We start from the raw sequence: 23,614 nt of genomic DNA on the forward strand, positions 1-23,614 counted from the left end.
AGCCAGAAATTAGTCTTTGTTTGAATGCGGACCACCCTATCGCATCTACACATTAAACGCATACGATATAAAAAATATTTTACAGATTATACGCACTAAAAGACAATCCGCGTATAATTAATCCATTATAACATAAAGAAAGTATTTTCTAAGCATTTCGCACAATTCTATAGTCTGAAAACACTATTATTTTCCTCTTGTTCTTTCTCAGTGTTCCGTCTTCGTCGGCCTCCCATGATCGCGGGGCCACCACTAGAGAAAAGCAACCTGTTGGTGACGTCATGTGATGCAACCGGCATGCAGGCCATCCGGCATGAACGAAGACATTCGAAAAGAAGAAGAAAAGTCCGCAGAACACGACCGATCGCCGCGTTGACCGCACCACACCGATTGAGCCCCGACCAAACGTGCTACGATAATACGCAATTCGTTACCGTGGTAACGATTTACGTAGATATCTCTGTAAATGTGACGTTGACGTGTATGTGACAGTCGTGGTAATGTTTTTGTTTGTGTTTATTGCCATGGATACCTGAGAATTATCGAAATCAACTGGGTTTGGATTTTTTTATTTATAATGGATGAGGTAGGTGAAATTGATATAAACATCGACATCTTATTACAAATATTATTAGCATGTTATTTACCATTGGAAACTGGGGCATAAGAATATCAATAACCCACAACCGTAACGTTAGTTTTGAGATATATAAACAATTGTTATATACCCTACAATTACCAATTGAGATATATTATTGCAAATATTCGTTTTACATTGTTTTTATTCTTGATAAACTAATATTTAGCATTGATAACGATCAAAATTGTATCATTGTTTAATAATTATCTAAAATTCTTTTTATACCAGTTTTTCATTCGATAATAATATTAGATTAAGATAAAAAGAAGCATTATTTCGTTACTGCATTAGCCAAAATTTCTTTAAGAGAAGTTACTTATAATTAGTTTACTACCTACTACTGCAGTATTGTTTTTTAATGGATTTTTAACATAAAACTATCAATTTAGAATCAGATTTTTCTATTTATGAAGTCTGCATTGATTTTACAGAAACCAATAAATACAAAAATTTCTTAGTTGATTGAAATAAATTTCGCTGAAAATATTTCTAATAACACTTGTCCGTTGCGGTTTGACTTTATATGTGTTTAAACGTAGACATCCAGTGCTTCTGCTCAACTTTCGAAGAATCAATTTACTAGTAGGTAACTAGAAATTGCTTGCAAATTAACGATCTCAAGAAAAACGCCAAAGATGGTAACTACAAAATATGGGTAGAATTAATTACGGTTGTACAACGTGGAATGATGCGACATTTTTTTATACGCTCATGTTGGCTTCGGGCTTTTCTTAATTAAAATAATAACAACAGTATTTAGAAAAGAGTTTAAATAAAACAACTAGCAACACACACACACTAACAATGGATAGTATATAATACGAGGGAATATAAAGGAGGGATTATACTAGTGTTCCCAATATTCGGTAATCGGACGGGGCTAGATCTGGTGAATATAGCGGTTGAAGAAATAAATCCTTAAGCAGTTCTCATAATTTTTCACAACAAAGCAGAGGAATAGACAGGCGCATTGTCGGAATAGAACTCAACTTTTTTCTTTTATAAATGCGGTTGTTTCATCAAGGTTACACCTTTATAAGACGCATATATTGTTGATATAACTAAGTTGGCACAAAAACCTTCTTTGCTGTCTTAGGAGGAAGTGTCATGTGGACGGAAAAATGCACTCGAACTACGTTTGAATATTCAAAGCTAGCGAGCTTCTAATCACCGTTGTGGCACCCACCTTGCAAATATTTATTCCATTAACTATTTCACGTGTTTTAAATAGCTCAGTAGAAGTATAGTCAATTACAAGAAGAAAGAGAAACAATGAGAACTTTCGGTTCAAATTATACGATCGTAGCGACCGCGCCATGTGTCCTCGCATTTAAAAATATATAATACAGGTATATAGTTCCTCGAATAACTTCCTCAATAAAATAATAATCCCTCGACATTGGTAATTCCAAATAACTCCATCTTACTTTCATAATTTTCCGTATGTCGTAATAGCATGCAATTAATTTAATCCACTCCAATCTATGCTTTACGAAAAACTATTACTACTACTATTCCCCACTTTCTAGAGACAGAGATGCAAGCAGATCACGAACACGCTACGCTGCTCCTAGAGATTTCACACGCGTGACTTCAGTCAATTTTACGTTATGTAGATATATTTGTTAGGTTAAGCAACTAGATCCGACAAAATAGAACATCAAAAATATGACGAAGAATGGGAGTAGAACGCCCAATAAAACAAACTAGGAAACAAAGCACTGTAATTGAGCGTCCATGTCCAAAGAATGCTAGAACACAGTTGGCCAAAAGGAATACTGGAATTGGAGCCTCCAAGGAGAAGACGTATAGGATGACCCACTACAAGATGGGAAATATACATTGGACAAGCAATGATAGAGTAGGATGGTCAAGGGCAGAGACGGCAAACACGTAAGTGAATATACCGGAAAAGAATTGCTTAGTACAAGGCGGATTTTATCAACTACTCCTGGAGTGTTTACAGTTAACTACTTTTAAAAGTTAAGAACCTCTTATAAATTATTTCATGAGACAATAATATTCACGAGACTTTTCCTCGGCGTTTTAATTTTTTTCCATGTAGAAAATAATTAAATCTGCAAATTCTTTTTTCTCCTTATTTACCTATCGGCGAAAATAGTTTCCTTTATAGGAATAGAACTAATCTATCTTTCAGATTTATATAAAAAAAAGAACTGTACAATTGTTCTTCAGTATGTCATCAGCGTCAATGGTCGAACAGTAACTGCGAATAAAATTTGAAAAAAATCACATTTCCTGGTAACAGAGGTAAAACTGATACAGTACCGACTCGGGCAAAGTAAATACCCAGATTTTAATATCTAAAAACCTAGGAATAAATTTGAAAAGCTGAAAAAAAATTACTTGAGCACAAGTGTAATTAAAAAAAAAGGAGATTGACAGATATAAAATTGAGTGCCATCAAACTTTCTTCGTGGCACCATTAATGACAAACGTCACACCGACTCCAATTTCAATAGGATTATCATTTTCTAAAATGTATACATGACCGCAAAAAGCATAGAATATCCTAAAATTCCTTATTCTGTTTGGGTACTTAGTTTTCCTAGAATTATTTTTGTTTTCTTTGACGGTCTTGTTATAACTGTAACAGTTTTCTTAGAAGCGCTAAATTATTGAGATCATCTCTAGACAAGTCATATAATACTAAGTTCATATTTTTGATAATTCTCATTAACTTTATTTTCTGATCTTTAGTAAAAAAAGACGAAATTTTCAAATAGCGATAGCGGTTTTTACATGCCTCTACAAATGGCATATGCTGTTCCAAATTAATAACCGTTTGTATTACACTATCATCTCGAGATACTATACCGGATATAATCATTTAGATTGAGGTGTATTTTTAATTTTTAGATTGTAGATTGTAGAAGAAAACAAATACATTCCTAGCTAATGCCTCGAATAGTGAATTACATCTTCTCTGAAGAGCGTGATGTCAATCGACCTTTTTGTCGATATTAATATACCTAATGGTACACAATTTCGATGTTATTACATCTCATCAGAGTAGTATAACAAACCCTCGTATAGGGTGGAGACCCGAACTTAAAACAAAGTCAAAGAGCGTCGTTATTTAGTTCATGCAGTTAAATCTTTTTCAGCGAACGCTATCTGGCGACGTACTCGGCACCAAGATCGGAAAGGTTTTTGCAGTCAGCATTATGAGCAAAAGAACTAGGTGGACGGGTTGAACCACAATGAAATTTTGAAAATTCTTGACGTTTCGGCTCCCACTTTGAAGCCATTTTCAAAAGAAGTGTGGAGGAAGGGTGGTTATTCTTTCATTGATAAGAAATTATCCGATTCCGTGGTCTAAATCTACCTACTCCACGCAACTAATCACCCTTGTTCTTTGGTTGATTCCAAGCTCAATATCTGCCTACTCCTTGAAATTTCACAGAGGATATTAAAAGCTTTTGCGAAAAATATAGAATAATTGAAATAGAAATAAAAATAATATGCTTAACACCGAGAACATCGTTGAAACATAATCACTGCTGATCTTGAGCTAACGTTGAGTTATACGGGATACGAACCCGAGCATCAACTTTTTATGGAATGGCGAGTTCTCAAAAAGTTGGAAACATATGAAACCTTTCACGTTATGGAGTCGGATTTCAATGCTTGGAAAGAAATTGCTGGCAACACAAAATATGCAAAAACTATTCCTTTCTTGAAGCGTCAACCTGAGCCTATATACCAAAATAGTCCAGGGTAATAACGGCAGGACAAGTAACCACCTTCTCATGAACTTCAGACAGATCTAGTGGTAAAAGTGATTTCAGTGTTTGAGATCTTTGACGCACCGAAATCTAAGGTGTTACGCCTAACATGCTTGTCCCAAAATTCCGACGAATATACTGTACATGGGCTAAGGTATTCTCGGCAACCATGTTAGTGGAAAACGGCGCTGATTTCTTCTCTCTGAAAAGACAAGGAGCATGGCTTTCTTTCAACGTAGCAAAAAGATACGTAGAAGAATCTCTACAAAGGAAAAGTATTATAAATTAAAAAATTCCCGTATTTTGTATTCTTAAAAATAGATGAACACAATATTTTAATAAAAAACGAAAACTTTGAGTTCATTTTCTATAAAAGAATATAATCAACTAAATACACGAGCCACTATTTTAATTCATATTATATTATAATCTTCAGTTTTTCCCATCAAATTACGTGTACAGATGACAAATCAATATAAACTGATGATGAATCAGGTATCTGTCGTTCATATCAATTTCTGTCAGCTAGAGCCAACGCTTTTATAGTGAAATAACTACATGTAAATATCAAAAGTAGTAGCAATATATTAATAGCCTGTCTTGTTCTATATTAAAGTTTCATTTCATCTAGATAAATTTATTCTATTTTAAAAATCAATATTCCAACTAGAGGTTTTAGATAAACTTGATGTACTTAATGGACGGTTTTACATATACCCTATTAATCTATAATATTGAATATCTAAAATTTTTGGCTGAGTAGAAACACTTGATGGAATAGAACTTCATGACGTCGTCAACAGTTAACACAAGAAAATTCAAACTTCATACCCTTTATTCCTAACAAATAATTACATTGTTCTTTAAAGGAATGATATATGTTTTATATATATATTCTTTATGGTGATCTTAGAAAATTATAACACGACAAAACAACAAACAGTAATAGAAAAATGTCTGATTCGTTCTACAATCGATAAAATAGATCTTCAAGTTTCCACCAGTAAACGCAATAATCTCAAACTCCTATCCTCTTTTACCCGTAATAAAACATAGCTTATACTTATTTTGTGAATTCCATTCCATTCCTTATGATGATCTTATAAAATTGAAAAGTGATTGCAGCAAACATCATTTGTTAGTTTTCGTCCAGTTTGACCTGTTCCGTGACACTGATTTCATAATCTTCTGACAATCTTTTTCAGTAAATAATCATTCCAAATAGTTTTATCATAATAATTATAATTGATTCACAATAATAATATATATTGTATCAATAAAATTTTTTAAAATATTCCAGTTCTGATTCAAAATTCTAAATATCTATTACGTAAGCTTAAATTGGTTTTTCATTATGATTTTATTCATATATATATTCTCTTGCACCTACACCTATTTTTTTTTAATTTCAGCTAGCACATCTTAATTATTCATCCTTCTTCTTTTCATTTCTTTCAATTAGTTTCCCTGTGAACTGGTCAATTCGTTCATCAGGGAAAAGTTGATAATTGAGAATAATTGCTCTGCTTCTCTCTTCTCTCAATATAATTGTTTCAACAAGCAATTTTCACTTTTCATTTCAATAAGGCATCTATGTACAAATACACGCGGTACTAGCGGGACTTCACACGCGCATAATCTAGAAACAATTCAAACATTTCAATATATTCCAAACCAAATCCTGCACAGAAAACAAAATTTTATCTGTCACAATCAACCCAATTCTTACTAAACAAAAAATATCAAATCCTACTAGTGTCTCCTTTCCTCTCTCTTATTATGCTGTCCTAAATATGCCTTATGTATTGCCGATTTTTTCTTTCTAAAGTAATGACCTCAATTTTCTTTGTATGTGAATAAACCTTTTATTTTCCTGATGAATTTGTGATGATTGATTATGTATTTAAACAAGGTCGATAAGATAGTAAATCACCAAATGCTACTTCTTAAGGTCAGCACAGGTGGGATATGAAAATGCTAGCCGGTTTTTCCGAACGAAAAAATGGACTGAAAAACCTCATAACGGGCGCGCGTAAAACCTTTTGTGACATGGGGTTTAAACCTCAAATAAGAGCGGTGTAATAGAGCAAGAAGTTTTGCAGGCCGAAAACCCTCGTAAGAAGTGATCGAAAGTGCCGGAAAACTCATTTGAAAAACCTCATAACGTACGCGCGCGAAACTTACCTATTAGGTTTTTGGGGTCTTAACTAAGAGCAGTGTAATAGCGCAAGAAGTATTGCTTAATGGAAAATTATTTTTGATGTCTCCATTCAAAATATCTGTCTGAGCTACCCAAAATTAAAAAAAAATCATCAGGATACGATGAAAACTCTTCTGGGAATAGTTATATTTTTGATAAAGTTGTTCGGTATTGAGTAACAGCTCGTGGTGCCCCAAGAAACTGCTCTTATTTGAGACCCCAAAAATCTAGTAAAAAAGTTTCGCACGCGCACGTTATGTGGTTTTTCAGATAAGTTTTCCGACAATTTCGATTACTTCTTACGAGAGTTTTCCGGCCTGCAAAACTTCTTGCGCTATTACAACGCTCTTATTTGAGGTTTAAACCCCACGTTACAAATGTTTCACGCGCGCCCGTAATGAGGTTTATTAGCCATTTTTTTCGTTCGGGAAAACCAGCTAGCATTTTCATATCCCACCTGTGCTGACCTTAAGAAGTGGCGTTTGGTGATGTACTAAGTTGGAGCCGCCAGTTTACAAGCTGAAATGGCGCTCACCTTATCGACCGTGTTTTTTGTAGCCAGCTCCCCGTTTATATGTCATACGACTGTATAACTATACAGATTCGCGAACTGTTCGATATTATCTACACACTTTATTCTCAATAATGGTCTCCTTGATCACAGAATTTCCATATTTCTGAGGTAATTTATTTAATTACATTGAATTGAAATTGAAATCAAGTCAAGTTGGTCGTAAATTGTATTTCAATCACTGTTCATCTACTTCACCGAACAACAATGGTTTGACTTTTAACAAAGTTACTTTATTATAACAAATGATTTTTTTTGGTTTTTTTTTTGTATATTAAATTTATTCCAACTCAAAACGATCCAGTAGTTTTAAGTTTTCCAAAATCATCTTAATAATGATCATAAAGTTTAGAGTTTATATTTGTCTCTTTATGTGTGCTTTCCACCAAACCATCTTTAATAGTTTGGACACAGATATTTGGACTAATTTTTCTGCAACAAAATCGGATTATTGATGGAATAGAACCTGCTCTTCAAAAAATGAGGTCGTTTTTTTTCTCGTTTCTGCATTAAAACGTTTCACAATTTCAGCATTTCAGCATTACTGCAAGGTATGCAATTGTGGGTATGGAAAATTTAGAAGGGCCGCGACAACGCCGAAAAATTAGCCTTTCAATAGATAATGAAAAAAATTGAAATTAATGTAAAAGTGTTGTTGATACAATGGAATTAGTAAGAAGTACCCTTGTTGAGATATTTACGATTTGTTATTAAATAAAATATATATGGTGAGTTTCAAACAGCACTTGGAGCTCTAGAGAAACCAAAATTTCAAATAGAAAATCATTCGAAGGAAAGTGCATGCGTTCTTCTAGGAAAGAATTTCCGACAGTAGACAAAGTTCTCTCCACGTTTCGAGATGATAAGGATGACCGTGAAATGAGTCTAGGCAAACTATGAAAACTTTCGAAGAAATAGATTATCAATGGAAAAAGTATTCCAGAAAATCTGTTTCAATAGAAGGAAGTGATCTTGTGATATGGAGACCTGAGGTCTATAAAAGATATGAAAAATATATTATTTAGATAAATCATGAGGGATATACACCAAATGAATTTTGGCAAAATTAAGCTGATATAAGTCGGAGACAGACTTTTTCAAACAATCTATCTACTTGTTACACTATTAGGAGAGGCTCGCAATCTGTTGACAGTAATTTTGCATCTTATCGTACCGGTACTACCGATGTGAATGCTATATTATTTTAATTCTCTGTTATTCTTGAACATAGACTATATCAAATGACGGTGCTCAATCAACATTCGTGTCAAAAGCGCCACTAAAAGCAGAGAAAACCATTGACGGAGGATAATATTTACGTTAATTTTCATTGATTTCGTTTGTTGTTTTTCCTCGTAAAATAAAATGTTCAATTTATAATATTAATGATATCCTCTCCATATTAAATAAAGTAAAAAAATATTTTTTATATAAGTATCAAATTAAAACAGTTTGTGAAATTTGGACAGATTTTGCCACCTTTCTTATTTCATATTTATTTACTTTCTTTCATTATTCTTACTTCTTGTCTCTCTTGTTTAAACATTCATTGACTTTTCATTATCATGTTTAATTAAATAACATTCGATAATTTTACTATTTAAAATCTCAATTCCAATATTGTCATTTTGTTATTTATGAATTCTATCTTCAATTTCAAGAAGATTGTTTCCCTTTTCTCATTTCTAGAGTTCATTTCAAATCAGACATTTAAAAATAATGGCTCAATCAGTAGTACTGATGGCAAAGCAATAAAAAGATTTTTTTTCACTTTGTGGTTACCAATTAACTTCAATATTTAATTTTCTGTTTGAATGGTTTTGAATTACCAACGGTGGGTAACTAAGAAATGTTATTTTAACTTTTTATTATATTAATTATGTCAACTATTTCAATAAACATCCACAAAAACAGTGGTTATTTTATAATGGAAATCTTAAGAAACCTAATTATTATAAAATTTTTATAAATATGTCATTTATTTTTCTCGCGAACCGTAGGAAATATTTCTAATTGAATTGTCCTGTGGATTTACCAATTCATCAGCGGTAAATCATTTCAATATTTTCTACACAGGGTAAGATTTGAAATGTAGAGAAATTTAGAAAGTTAGCCTACAACTTATTAAATAAAAACAAAAAAAAACTATGAGAAATATTCGAAGTGGGCACCTTGCACTTCTACATACACACACACACAAACATAGTTATGTAAGCTTGGAAGAGCATTCTGTGGATCATTTCGTTCCTTGTGTTCACCGGATTTGCATATACCAGACTTTAAGGTATACCCAAAAAAATAAATCCATTGTATTTAATTCAGGGGAACGTGAGGGCCATGCAAATGGACGTCCGCGACTAATTCACCTATTACGAAAAATATTATTAAGATGATTATTTACATAATTTAGGAAGTGGGAAGGAGCCTCATCTTGCATGAACCACATATTTCTGAAATGTTTACAGGAAAATCAAATAACATAGATAAAATCATTTTGGAACAATTCTAAGCATCGATGACCATTCAGGTTATCATTAAAGAAAACCTTCTAAATTATTACCCTCTATTCCTGCCCATAGATTAACTTGAAATCGATGTTTAGTTTTCGTTTAAATTGTACTTTGAGGATTTTCGTCTGCCCATAAATGTAAATTATGAGAATTATCACAACCGTCCCGTGTGAATTTAGCTTCATCAGTAAACAGTTTCAAATCTATTATCTACTCGTTGTTTATCTAGGAACCAACGAGTGTAAACCAGTCTTGCTGGATAATCCTCCATTTTCATGGATAAACTTTCTGGATGTTAGAAGGGTAATGAAGTTGACGTTCATACGTTGAATTGTAGTGACATTTTGCGTACTCTAATAGCGGGATCATTATTACAATTTATGATAATTGTCTTCAGAATGTCTCTTTATGGCTAAAGGTTTCCTTGGTATATACAACGATCTAAAAATCTACATATTTCGTAAACCATAAATTTTATCGAGTTAAACAAACAGTACCTTTTTGTTTAAAAATCGATTGTAAATACCATTTTGCTCTCCTCAGATTGTAGAGATTGTCCCTGTAAAAGCTACAGGTTGTTAACCATTGGCATGAACCGCCCCTGGCTTTTAAATAGAATTATTTATTCCGTCAAATACACAACATGGGCCGATAACTTAGAAATGAGGGTTCGAATGAGAAAATTTTCTTTCTGTGACACCGCATTATTTTCAAGTCATCTACTCACGAGTTTTTTGCATCAAGTCCCGGAACATCCTATATATCATATATTGAAGATTAATTTAGCTTTGAGGTGACTTTAATTTATTTATTTAACGTATTGAATGACAATAATGTTTATATATTTTTATTCCTATGGTGTTATTTTAATTTAAATTGAATTAATAACTTTTATATATGTACAATTAAGAGTTAACGTTATATATAGAATCTCCTATTTTTAACTGATGAGAAATTTGTTTTGATATTTTGATAAAAAATCAAACTGCAACGAATAAAAATGTATGTCGAATCATAAGGGAGTTGTAAAAACCATGTATACTGAATTTGTAATTATTTTTTGATGTTGGTGGTCTCATCCAAGAGATGAATTAATCAAAACTTGTTGGACCAAGATCTGTTTTCGGTATTACAATGTAGTTGCTCTTATATATCTCATTATTACAATTCGTTCACTGTTTTCTTTTGAATTAACTCAGCGAATTGTTATACAGGGTGTTTCCTAAATAATCTAAAATATTGTAGTGGGCGGTTCATCACTCCATTTTAAGACGAATAGTTCTTATAAACATATATGATAACTCTTGTAGTTAATGATATGCAGGGTGTCGAATTGTTTTATTATCTCATTAGAAGCAACAACATGTTGTAAACATAAAGGAAAAATAGTAAATTTCAGGATTGTTACGAATAACATGATAGTCTTGAAAGTATTTGACAACATTATTTCAACAGAATAAGCATATTCTTTCGTATTATTTCTCGTAGCGTCACTAGGAAAAATAATTTTCACAGTCAGATTTAATTCATTACAAACAATTCAACACCCTGTATCTCATTAACGTCAAGATTTATCACACATATTTATACAAACTTTTTGTAATCCTTCCAAGAACAAAACATAATACAATGTGTAGTATATTTTTTCGATGACTCACTGAATAGGAATCTAAAAAAATAATTGCAAGAAAAAGTTTTTAGAAAACACACATGATTAAAATGCTCCAAAAATTGAAAAAACAATTTTTGTCGAAAATATTGGTATATTGTGAACATATAGGTAAGAAAATGTAACTGAAAAAAATTTTGAAATGACGTAATGTTCCTGAACTCACTGTATATAAAACCCACAGTTTTTGGAATTACTTTGTTCATTTAGGTATTCTTCAATTATTTTTTCACTCATACAACTATTTATTAATTTTAATTTGATATTTTACAGTCAGTATAAGACAATTAATTTTTAATTTACTCTATTGATTACCTAGCTGACTTTTTATCAAATTGGAGAATAATTATTACTATAAAACCAACTTTTCTTAACATCAGAATCTATTATTTAAATCATTGTTTTCTTTCAAGAAAAATTGACGTCTCTAAGGAGATTTCATCTACCAAGCGAATCATTGTAACCCGCGAAAACGAACCATTGAACCATCTAAGTTATTTTACTTTGAAACTTCATTTGTAAAAGGCTGCAATAAATGATTTACTTCACAAGATGTTGTGAAATCAAATCAGTTCAATAAAATAATATCATTATATTTAAGTTTTGAGATACACAAACAAATATTTATATTTGAATGTTTTTCAAAAGATTATCTATTAAAATCAATACACTTTTGCATCCGTTTGAACAAATTGTTGAAGAACTTTTTCCATTCCCATTGAGGTACATCTAAAACATATGATTTGAACGCATCAACCGCTTCTTTGGGTGTAGAAAAACATTGAACTCACAACTTATTTTTGATCTATGGGAATAAGAAATCAAAACAAGGACTGTACGACGAATGACCCATCAATCGATGTTTTGACTGCTCAAAAATCTTTTGGTTTGAAATAATGTATGAGAGCTCGCATTGTCTGATAGAGAACGATTCGTATACTGCGATTGGTTTCCCTGATGTTTTCAGACACTTCTGGCAAACAAATTCTGGTGTACCATTTAGAATTGACCATTTGACGTTGTTCTAATGAAACGGTGGCGTCCAGGTAACTAGTGGCTTCGTGTGCTAACAACTTTTGTTGGATTTGAGTCGTCTTGAAACATCCATACAGTCGATTGTTGTTTATTTTCAGGTTCATATGCAAACAAATCTTTTTGACAGCCAAATGATCGTGCAATATTGAATTTATGCAAGTGGAACTAATGTTTAAGTTTGTCTAAATCTTCCGGCATGTCACATGATGAACTTGCAATATCAGTTTACACACTGCATTCATGTTTTCTGGCACATTATATTCGGAAAATCAGTGAAACACGGTGGCTCGAGATGGTGTTTTAAATTATCAAAAGTCGAAGCAAGTTGATCAGCACACTAATGTTAGTTTAATCCATGTCGAAAAGCCTAGACAATCATTACACGATTTAATTAGATTTTTTTGACTAGTATGACATCACGTTTTAAGTACGTTCACTATTAAAAATGTCAAACTTAATGATGGCAATGTCAGATTTGACATATCAAAACTTAAGTAGCAACCCTCGTAGAATGATAAACATTCATAAATCAGCGTTCCGTTTCATATTAAAATTAAATTAATTAAGTCACACGATACTATCAAATATTTCACGATTTTCTATTTAATCAAGTATTGTTATCAAAAGCGAGAAACTACGCGAAATTTCTACTCAATAGGTTGGTGAAAAGTTACTGATTTGATTTTGATTAAAATATTCCATCTAAACTGACAAACTAACAGAGTAAATGTGGTAATAAATGTTTAATCAATTCATAATATGACTTCAAATGAACTTCATTGATTCTTTTCATTCCTTTTTATATAAAATTTGTCTAATTACATTTTATATTACTGATTTTTTATGACAAACATACAGTTGTTAAATATGAATGAACGAATAATTATTATCATTAAGATAAAACGAAAAACCATCAGCAAAATCTAAGATTTTCCAAAATGAGCAAATGTTCAATATGTTATAAAATATTGAACAAAAATTGATAGAAAAAATTATTTTTTCTACGGATTTTCTAAGCATTTTTGGTATTAGGTTCAAAACAATTAAGAAAATTTCGTATTTTGAATTTTCCACAAAAAAGCATTTTAATTTAAAAATAGTTAGGTTAGGATAGGTTCGGAGACTATGACTATAATGGCATTGATGAGAAAGTATTAACTTTCTGTTACTCTGTTGTTAACTCTTTTATAATATTTCCTCTTTTATTTACGGTAATAAACATTTCAAGCTAAATACAGGGATTGAAGATACCGCTCTACTCACGTACGCTCGATGCGCTGACATGTCATATTCCAGAGCATGATTTTATGCAACCATTAGATGTCGTTTTCGTCGCGCACCCTGCCAATAGGCCACAGCTGGATAACCACAACGGATCACAGATAGACCACCAATTATTAGACCATAGTTCTGAGTTGCAACAACTCAGAATTATGAAAAACAGTAGACTAATCTTATCTATATCAGATAGTTGACGGTTTTGCAACCTCGTGGCATTTACTAATTGAAATAAAATTAGTAAAGGCAAAGTGAACCTGTGCTCTACAAAACTAATTTATTTGAGGGAATATTATCTTGAAAAAGATCTAAATGTACAGGTGTAATTTTTCAATTATGTACAACTTCCGTCATTTTGTGTCATCAAATATTTGATGTGTAAATAAATATTGTTTCATGATTTAACATTGGCATTCCATGTAGCGTCATTCAGCTTTAAATTATGCAAGCACCCACTCTATTCATCGAATAGCTCATTTCTCCGGTATATTCATGACTACACATGTCAACATAAATATAAGAAATAATATTCACTGAATTTCTTTGCTTATTGAACGCTATATATCATTTTTTAGTGACATTTTACCATAATGATGGTTATTAGGAACTATAAGGGACGCTACGATACCGAATTTTCCTTTTTGCTGTACTGAAATGGGGAAAGATTAATTTTAATTTCTGTAGTTTTGATATTCCTTAGGTTTATACAAATTCTATTGGAATAAAATTTAATCTTTTTATTATTATTATTTTACAAATGTGTTGTTGTGTATAGATGACACCACCATAAATGCATTCAAATGTTCCTATGATCTAAAATACGGAAAAATATTGTACTGTTTTCATGATACATTGTATTAGTACCTAACATGATTAACATTTCAATAGCAACGGTATATTTATTATAGGCACAGTTATAATTAATTTCAATTATATTTTATCTATTCAGCGCACGGGAAAAAATCGGATACCAGGAAAAATTTCCCTTCGCTTTTCTGAAAATCATGAACATAATGATTTTTCGCGTTATTAAACCGAAAAAAAAATTTTACGGTGTTGATAGCCATCCTGGTGCATTGATGTTACAAAGTTTCACATGAGTTCCAAATTGAGGTGGCATTTAGCACTAAATATTCTTGAGATACATTTTAAGTCCTGGTGTTAAGATTCTAATTTATAATTTTAAGTTTTTACTTCTACTTTACTGACTGTAGCACTAACATAGAAAACACCGAAGGACAGGCATCTGGATTGCCAGATCCTTGGTTGCTGAATACCTGACAACCTCCCCCCGTTCCGAAAAGCAGGAGCGGGAAATCTTTTATTTACTATGTTATAAAAGAATAAAAGAAAAGCTTTCTGAAGCGCACACCAAACCTTTTCAAACAGTATATAAATTAACAACCTCACTTGGTTAGAGCTTAACTCGACTGTGTACTGAACTGAGTAACGACTGGTGAAATGGATGCGATGGTGGTGGGATTACGGTATAATACAATGTTTACTAAATCATTTCATGTAACTTTTCATTGGATATTTTAATTTTGAAAGTCATAAAAGTAAAATATGGGACAAACAGCGTCCCGTTTCTCTTTGTTCCGGGTCGAGGGATATGTTGCCATTGTGGATTAAAACATAGTAATTATTAGAACAATTAAAATGAAACTGACGTTATGAAAAACAGAAGTTTTTGTGAGTTGACTTTCACATTAGAAATTTCTACTGATAACAAAAAAAGACAATTGGAAATTGATGAAAATCTCGTTTGGGAGTAAGAATCTGCAACAATCTGATTGGTGGTTTATTAAAAAGCACTAGAAAATCACGTTAAGAGATATCTGATAGGATATAAATTAGAAAAAATATCACAGCTTCGATATAATGTGTATGGATAATAAAATGGAAAATACTGAAAAAGTTTCACGAAACGAATAACAAATTTCATTATATACCCAATAAAACGGAAGATCTCACAACAATGTGAATGTTACAATTTATTAAAAGCTATTTTGGAAGTAATTGATTTATTCTATACTATATCCGTGAGCACATAACTAACTTCTTCCTATATTTGCTTTTGTAAATCAAGGCTTTTAATAATATATTATCAAGCTCAATGATAAACTGAACTCACAACACCAGAGATAGAAGTTAATAGATAACAGTTTGGAGCCAATTTAAAATACTGGTGAAACTGTGGAATTGTGCAAAAGGTTAGTTTCTACTAATTATCACAGTTAGTCATTTCATCTAATATTTCAAATTCAATTAATTTATAAACAATTCCAAAATTTGATTACTTATAGATATAACTGTTCTTAAGGAAAAAATTTATGAATTCCTAAATTACGAATAGTATAAAGACTTCTCATTTTAAAATTTCATTTAGTACCACTTATAACAGTGAGGGTCATAAAAAGCACTTCTTTCTATTGGGCAAAACATAACAATCACATTTTACCTTTGGTAATTGTTGGGAACTTTGCGAGAGTGAGATGTATACACTTAGGAAAAGATTGAGGTAACTCTTGGTGTTGAATCCGCAACAGAAAATTCAATTTTACACGATAATTTTCATGTGCACAAAGTGTTAATTGTTGGTTGCCACATATGCTCAACGATTTACGAAAACAGACGTAGTATATGGTGTCAAAAAATTTTACGTTCTGGGTTTAGTTTTGTTTGTATAAAGGATAATTAAAATATGATATATAATTTTGTTCTAGTATAACCCTGATAGAGAAATATTATCAGTCACAGGATTAGGTTGAGATGATTTTTTTGTGTTCATCCCGGATTAAAATAGAAATTGAATGAAATAAAAACTGTAACTGCAGTTATATCATTTCCTATCGTCCACTATTTGGCTGATAAACAAATTCATCAGGTTTTAAAGAAAATCTGTAACACCGACGAGATGTATGCATATATGCATTGAAATTTCCGCTTTTTTATATGGTCAGATGTTTGATTATGTTCATCTCTTAATGCTATGATCTAACTGAATAAGCCTGTAGCTTTCAAGTTTCTTTCCCAGATCTCTGTATTGTAAGTAAATTAGCTTTTTATGATTTTTTTATTATAATCATCCAAATCAATAAATACAAAATGCTGTTAATATAACATCTGTTTATACTTATTTCCATTTCCAACTGCTTACCAAGTACAAATGAAATCATCAAACATATGGAATGTCTTTAAAAGTGGCACGTTTCATTTTAATAATAATACAAGCGGAAGCAGTGTTAACGTACTACTGGGTTTAAGGCAAAGTTCTGTAATGATTAGGGGGTTGACAATGGCGCAATTTCTTGGAAATATTATGAAAAAACAAGTAGGTATTTATTAAATTCGGTAAAAAAGGAACAGACGCTTTTTCAAATTAAAAGGTAACAGGTTTCTCATTTAATTGTAGGACACGCTATTTATAATATTGACCATCGGACGAGTAAGGGAATGAGTGGACAATTCTTTTGAAATAATAAACAGCATTTCGAAATAATGTATATTCCTTAAGTTTTTTTTGATTTGACAGGTGATAGTTGGAATTAAAAAGCCCTTATCATTATATAAAAATACCAAATTGAAACCTGCATGTCGAGGATGTTACAGAAATATATATCGTAAGTTATATTAATTCACTGCACAAATTGATATTTATATTGATTTGCATTTTGAAATTTTCTGAAAAAATCCATTTTTTATTGAATGTATACGTTAATAAACAGAATTGTTGCATTTGGATTGATGACGGTAATTAACAAAACTTTCATCAAATTACTTCGGCGGCATTGGTCTCTTTAAAAATAGTGTGAATGCTTCTAGCCATGGTAAATTGTATAGGGACATGATGAGAAATTTTTTCGTACTCCAATTAGCTGGTATTGCGACAATAGAATACCTAATGTGTCACTGCATAGCATTGGCATCGAAACGACTACAATGCATAGGGAGTTAAACATTGGAATGCCTGGAAGAAGCAGCGGAGCTGGGTGTTGAGGACCTGAATCACTTCATTGCAAACTGGAAAAGCTTGGGAAGGAGGCAAGGACCTGGCAACGGAAGAGATAGGGAAGGGGAGTGAAAAGTCAGCAAGGGCATCACAATGGGTCTAAGACCTCCGTGTGGATCTCGGCTGAAAAGTGGAGATCCCCCTGTTAACCTAACCTAACCTAGCTGGCATTGATCTTGCTGAAATTTGTTTATATCAGGAAAGAGCCAAATACCTTACAGCGCGCGCTACAATTGATTTACCCAAAGATGTTTTGATAGTTGGATGTTGGATGGAGAAGTTTCTTTGAGTTAGGTGGAGTGACTCGTCTACGTTGGTGTACCAGAGAAAATCAAGTCCATGAAAAAAATTTGAAGAGTCATAGTTGATGTACTGCCACATATTGTTTGGAAAATTTGTGAATATTGGTGTTCCAGATTATGACTTGTACGCGGCCACAAAGCCGAAATTATATTTGAACATTAAATGCTGTAAATGTTACATATAAAAAACGCCCATTTTCATTGCATAAATCTAATAATTAAAAATAGAAAGATTGGATTTTGAAAAAATAATGCCAAAAATTTTATTTTAGAAATTATACATATTTGATATATAATTATATTTTTATTATATAATTATAATTTTTTCATAGGATTTGACTATAATTATTGTAATTCAGTGAAAGTTAATTGTTGTTGATGTTTTTCACAAAACTGCACGTCCATGCCTTTATTTTGAATGCCCCACCTCTTCATGTTTACTCTTGTAGGAATACAGTCTATTTGATTTATTAATTTCAGCGTATTAGAACATTTCATTAATTAATCTGAGTTGAATTATATATAATAAATATTCCCATTTTTCTTTTACTTATACGAGGGTTGCTGCTTAAATTTTGAGATAGTCAAATGAAAACAAATATTTATAATCGGATATGGCTTTATTGTTTTTCAAAATATTCTCCATTAAGCTCAACATATTTTTGCAACCGTTTGAATCAATTGTCGAAGCATCATTTTTTCCATTCCTACTAAACATTTGAACGCATCTACGGCTCTTACAGGGGTAGAAAAACATTAATCTTTTGATCTGCGAAAAAAAAAGAAATTATTGGGAACCAAACAAGGCTGTACTGCGGATGACCTTTCAATTCGATGTTTTGACTGTTCGAAAAAGTTTTTGTTTGAATTGGTATGTCAGACCTTGCATTGTCGTGGTGTAGAATGATTTGTTTCTGATTGGTTTCACTGATTTTTTTCAAACACTTCTGGCAAACAAAAACTGATGTAGCATTCAGAATTGACTGTTCCAAGTGGCTCTAATGGAAGAATGGTGACATGCCCAGTTATTTAGAAAGAAACAGGCTTCCATTGTGATTCGAGTGCGAACAACTTTTGTTGGATTTCGTATGAAAAGCCCCTATAGTCGATTCTTGTTTAGTTTACGGCTCATATGCATAGATACATGATTCGTTACTGGTTACGAACTTATAGACGTATTTTGAAGCACCGCCATTGAATTTTTTCATCATTTCTTTGTACCAATTGATACGAGCTTTTCTAAGCGACACGAACAAATATTTTTGACAGCCAAATGTTCATGCAATATTGGATGTATGCGAGTGGAAATAATGCCTAAGTATTCCTTAATCAATGTTATGTCACATGATGATCTTGCAATATTAGTTTACGCACTGCATTGATCTTTTTTTGCACAACAGCCGATTTTGAACGACCTCCATAAGATTCCTGTATCGAAAAGTGCGACTACGATTGAGTTCGGAAAACCGGCGAAATAAAGTGGCTCAACATGGTGCTTAATCATAATAAATATTTGTAAACAACTTACTTACAAATCATAGGACATGTTCTGAGTGCTTTCACCATTAAAAACGTCAAGCTTTATGATGGTAATGTCAGATTTGACATAATCACATCAGTATTGCCATATATCTAAACTTAAGTAGCAAGACTAGTAATGGTTTCGCTTTTCTATTTGCTTTTGATTAGGTATTAGACCTTCCAAATAGTCAATTTTTTTAAATCAAAGTAGAAAGAGGTATAGTCAAATCGTTGTAGTAAATTTTTAACGAAATTAATCACTTCTCATTTTAAATCAATATGTCTTCAGAAGCAGCGAATGCGAGCGGCCACAAACACACTGGCGAACGAGATCGGATGCGAGCGATACTGTGCGGCGAACAAAAATGTAGTTGTCTAGAGTAGAAGCCTTTAATTTCACGAAATATAAATGAAGGATGTGAAATAATCAGTTGGTTAGTGCGAAGTATACTGCTAATGGAAATATATAAACGTAGAAAGGAAGATTACCACCATTTGTATTATCAATTAACAAAGTACCAAGATATGTGAAAAAATGTATACAAAATTATCTTATAAGAATTAAACTCAGGTGAGAAACTGTTCATTTAATGCTTATATTAAAAAATTTTGTACGATATGTCTTGATAAACTCCATTGTTATAATTACGTTGAAATGATGTGGTGAAAGGCTTGATGATGAGGCCGCACCAGAGGTAGGTCAAACATTGTTTGTAACTGTTTCTAGCACAAGGCCCTGTATTTGTTATCATAAGTGCATTTTGAAAATTGGCATCAGGAAATAGTTAATCGATTGATGGTCTTTTGTATATTTCTGGAAAGTTCTTGATTTTATAACTGTTCGTGGATCCAAAGCGATATATCCTGTTAGTGATAATGTATTTCCAATAGTCTCCGTAAAGTCCAAGTCTTCTTTTGTATCTTGCTTTTTGTGATATCTTCAGTATTGTTCTCAGTCTCAGGTATCTTCCTCAAACCTAACAGATTCCACTACAACATTTGGATATAGGTACGTTTGTGTTCTGAAATAAGCAATTCAACATTCATTCTTCTAGTTCTACATACAACTACGTCCAATCGCGCGCAACAAATATTTGGAAATGTACAATGCCGCTTGCGTCTGTTCGCTTCCATCTTTGTTCGCTCCCATCGGTTTGGTGCATCTAAGGAGTGCTATTTAAACGCATGTAATCCGTTAAAATCTGCGTTCGTTCGCGCCCGTTGCTACTTGAAGTCACAGTTTAAGAATCGACATAACCCAGGTCGAAATATGAAGCTACTTATCCTGTGTTGTAAAAAATTCAAATTCGTAAATCACATTGGTTTTTTTGGTCTTAATTCTTTCTAATTTATTATCTTCATGGTTTGTTTAAATATGTTTCCTAATAAATTATGTGTGGAATTAAACCACACTATAAAAAATTCCCACACGAATAAGTTTGTCGTTTTTAAAGCATGAAAACCGGTTCATCAAAATGTTTATTTTCATAACTATCACAGCCTTGCTTGAAGTAGTGAATAAAAATACACGTCAAGATACATTTCCAACTTATTTTGTTACACGTTCGTGAGTTAATAATATCAACTAAGTAGCCTTTACGGAGAATAATCTAAAAACAAATATCCAACAATATACTCTAATCAAATTTCTAAATAAAATAACAATGACTACTTCCTTTTTTTATATACTGGATGAGCATCAATCATGTATACAAGCAAGCGTAATTTAAAGATAACATGACCTCTTCAAATTCGTTAAAAAGAAAAATTGTTATTTGGATGATTTTGTATGTGTGTATATGATTGCCAAATTTTAAATATTTTCCCCATTTACGAAGATTCTCGTAGATTGACTTTTGTACATTATAATTTTATCCAAATGCAGCAATCTACTGCCATGTAGCAAAGGCTGTAAGTGGAATAGAAAGACGATTAAAACCGCCCTAAGTAAAGATAATAAAATGAATGTTCTACTGTTATTTGTTAAAAAAATACAAATACCTCTGCCAAACCATTATCTAATAGTGTTGAAATTAGGTAGTCGTTAGTAACATATAAATCGTATCCTCACAACTTGCAGTCCTCCAGGAGTAACTGATAGAAGACTGTAGTTACGAGATGTGAGCAATATACGGATCGAAATTCTGATTTCTGATTAATTTACGTTAAATGATAAAATGTATCAATAAACTTCAATTCGAATGGCTATGGGTATTTAATGCATAGAAATAGTTCTACAATGGGCTGATTTGTTTCCAAACCTTATAAGTGCTAATTTATCTAATATTTACGCTCAATTTGGCGTAAAATAGAAAGTTAAGAAATATTTAGTTCCGATATTATTTGATATCCCACGTCTAGTTTATTCAAGTGGATTCGATAACGAGAGCTGGCAACACTGCCATCCTTAAGTAGTAACCTCCAGTTTAGTCGCATATTCCAGAATATATTGTTGATGAAACACAAAGCAAAGTTGATTTGCATAGCAAAAAATGCAAAACATAAAGTTGTTAATTCGTTGTAAAAACAAGTTTCTATTAGGAATAGTTATTTTCCTAACAAGTGCGGAAAGTGATACTACGCGACTGCAGTTGTCTCCGAACGATGCGGAGCGGAGTTCGGGCAAGCGGTCAAGTGCGGAAAGACACTTTACACATTAGTTAGGAATATTATTTTTTCTACGACCGTATATACAACGACCCATTTTTCAAAAATTATTTTATTCTAACACACATAATATTGTACAAAACTTTTACTAAAAACTAAAAGTATTATAAATATTAATATTGAAAACACAATTTGTTGCATTCTGCAGTCTAATAAGAATTGCCGGTCCAGTGGAGTTATTTGGTTTAATGTGGTTTAATTTAGAAGAAGATTGTACTTATTCGGTCACTTCCAAGACATTTTGAACAACTTTGACGCCTGAGTTGTCATAGCAACTGATATCAAACCCGGTTGGCTTGATAGTTGTTTTGTGACACTCCTTTGAAGAATATACAAGGTTATATAAAAAAATATCTTTATTATTTTATATTTTCAAAAAATCAAAAATGCTACAAAAAGCTAGAAAAGGTTTAAATTTCATTTAATGGACTATTTCGTAAATATTTATTTACCTATAGTAACTATAGTTATAACCTCCGAAGTAAAAAACTATCAAAATTTGCATAATTTTACTCTTTCAGAACTAAAATGCGTGCGGGAAAGTGGGTTAAAACTCACGGTCGTAGAAAAAAATACTATCAGTAATACTGAGCCGTATTCCCAAGCAGATGTATCTAGATTGGAGTGTATAATATATATATATATATATATATATATATATATATATATATATATATATATATATATATATATGTAAATCGAATAAAATCGACTTCCAAACTTTTTTTTAAATATATTGAAACTAATGAATTTATTTCAAATTACAGACTTTTCTATTTGTCGAAATGAGGGGTTCTTGAAATAACTCGTTCTTCACTTCCCAAGAAGAGTTTAAACTCTATTATTAGTGTAGAAGGTAGACCACAAATCATGATATAAAACGGTGATTTCTTGTACAACATGATTAATGTCTTATTTTCAAAATCAAAATGAATATCCAAATGTATTTTGACTTTTTTTATTCGATTCTACTTTAAAACCAATATAACAGCACAGTTTTTCAAATGTTTTATTAATTTATTACAATTTTTACTTTTTCACATTTACTAATTATTATTTAGTTCGGTTTTTCTTCTAGATAAAATATTTTGAACGTTGTTCCTAGTTGAATGAAACAGTGTCGTTTTCGAAATAGCCTTGAAGCAGTACACTCAAACTAGAGACGTTTTTTGATGAATCGTTTTAATTTTAAGTTTCAAAAAACATTTAAAAATTAATGTTTCGATCGATTTCCGTATTTTTAAAAATGACCTGACATTGACAATTATATTAATCAATACGTCACCTACAACATTCTAAAAATTATCTTGTATTTGATACCATTTCAAGAATTTTTTACTTTTTATAATTTAATGTATATTTCATATCATGATTTGTCAATACAGTTGTATTTTTTGCCATATTGATGACCTTTTAATCTATTTTCCAAATACAGAGATGTCTGTCTCATGTAAAAATAA

General features: G+C 31.8%; 1 protein-coding gene across 1 annotated transcript in view; it reads left to right on the top strand.

Annotated features, from left to right (window-relative positions):
• The first annotated feature begins 349 nt into the window (after positions 1 to 349).
• LOC130903499 (uncharacterized) overlaps positions 350 to 23,614 on the top strand; it is a 190,055-nt gene continuing 166,790 nt past the window's right edge. The window contains exon 1 of the mRNA XM_057815630.1: positions 350 to 586. Coding sequence (XP_057671613.1) covers positions 578 to 586 — 9 coding nt within the window. The 5' untranslated portion in view covers positions 350 to 577. The remainder of the gene's footprint in view (positions 587 to 23,614) is intronic.

The sequence above is a fragment of the Diorhabda carinulata genome, chromosome 2 (assembly GCF_026250575.1).
Source record: "Diorhabda carinulata isolate Delta chromosome 2, icDioCari1.1, whole genome shotgun sequence".
Classification (NCBI taxonomy): domain Eukaryota; kingdom Metazoa; phylum Arthropoda; class Insecta; order Coleoptera; family Chrysomelidae; genus Diorhabda; species Diorhabda carinulata.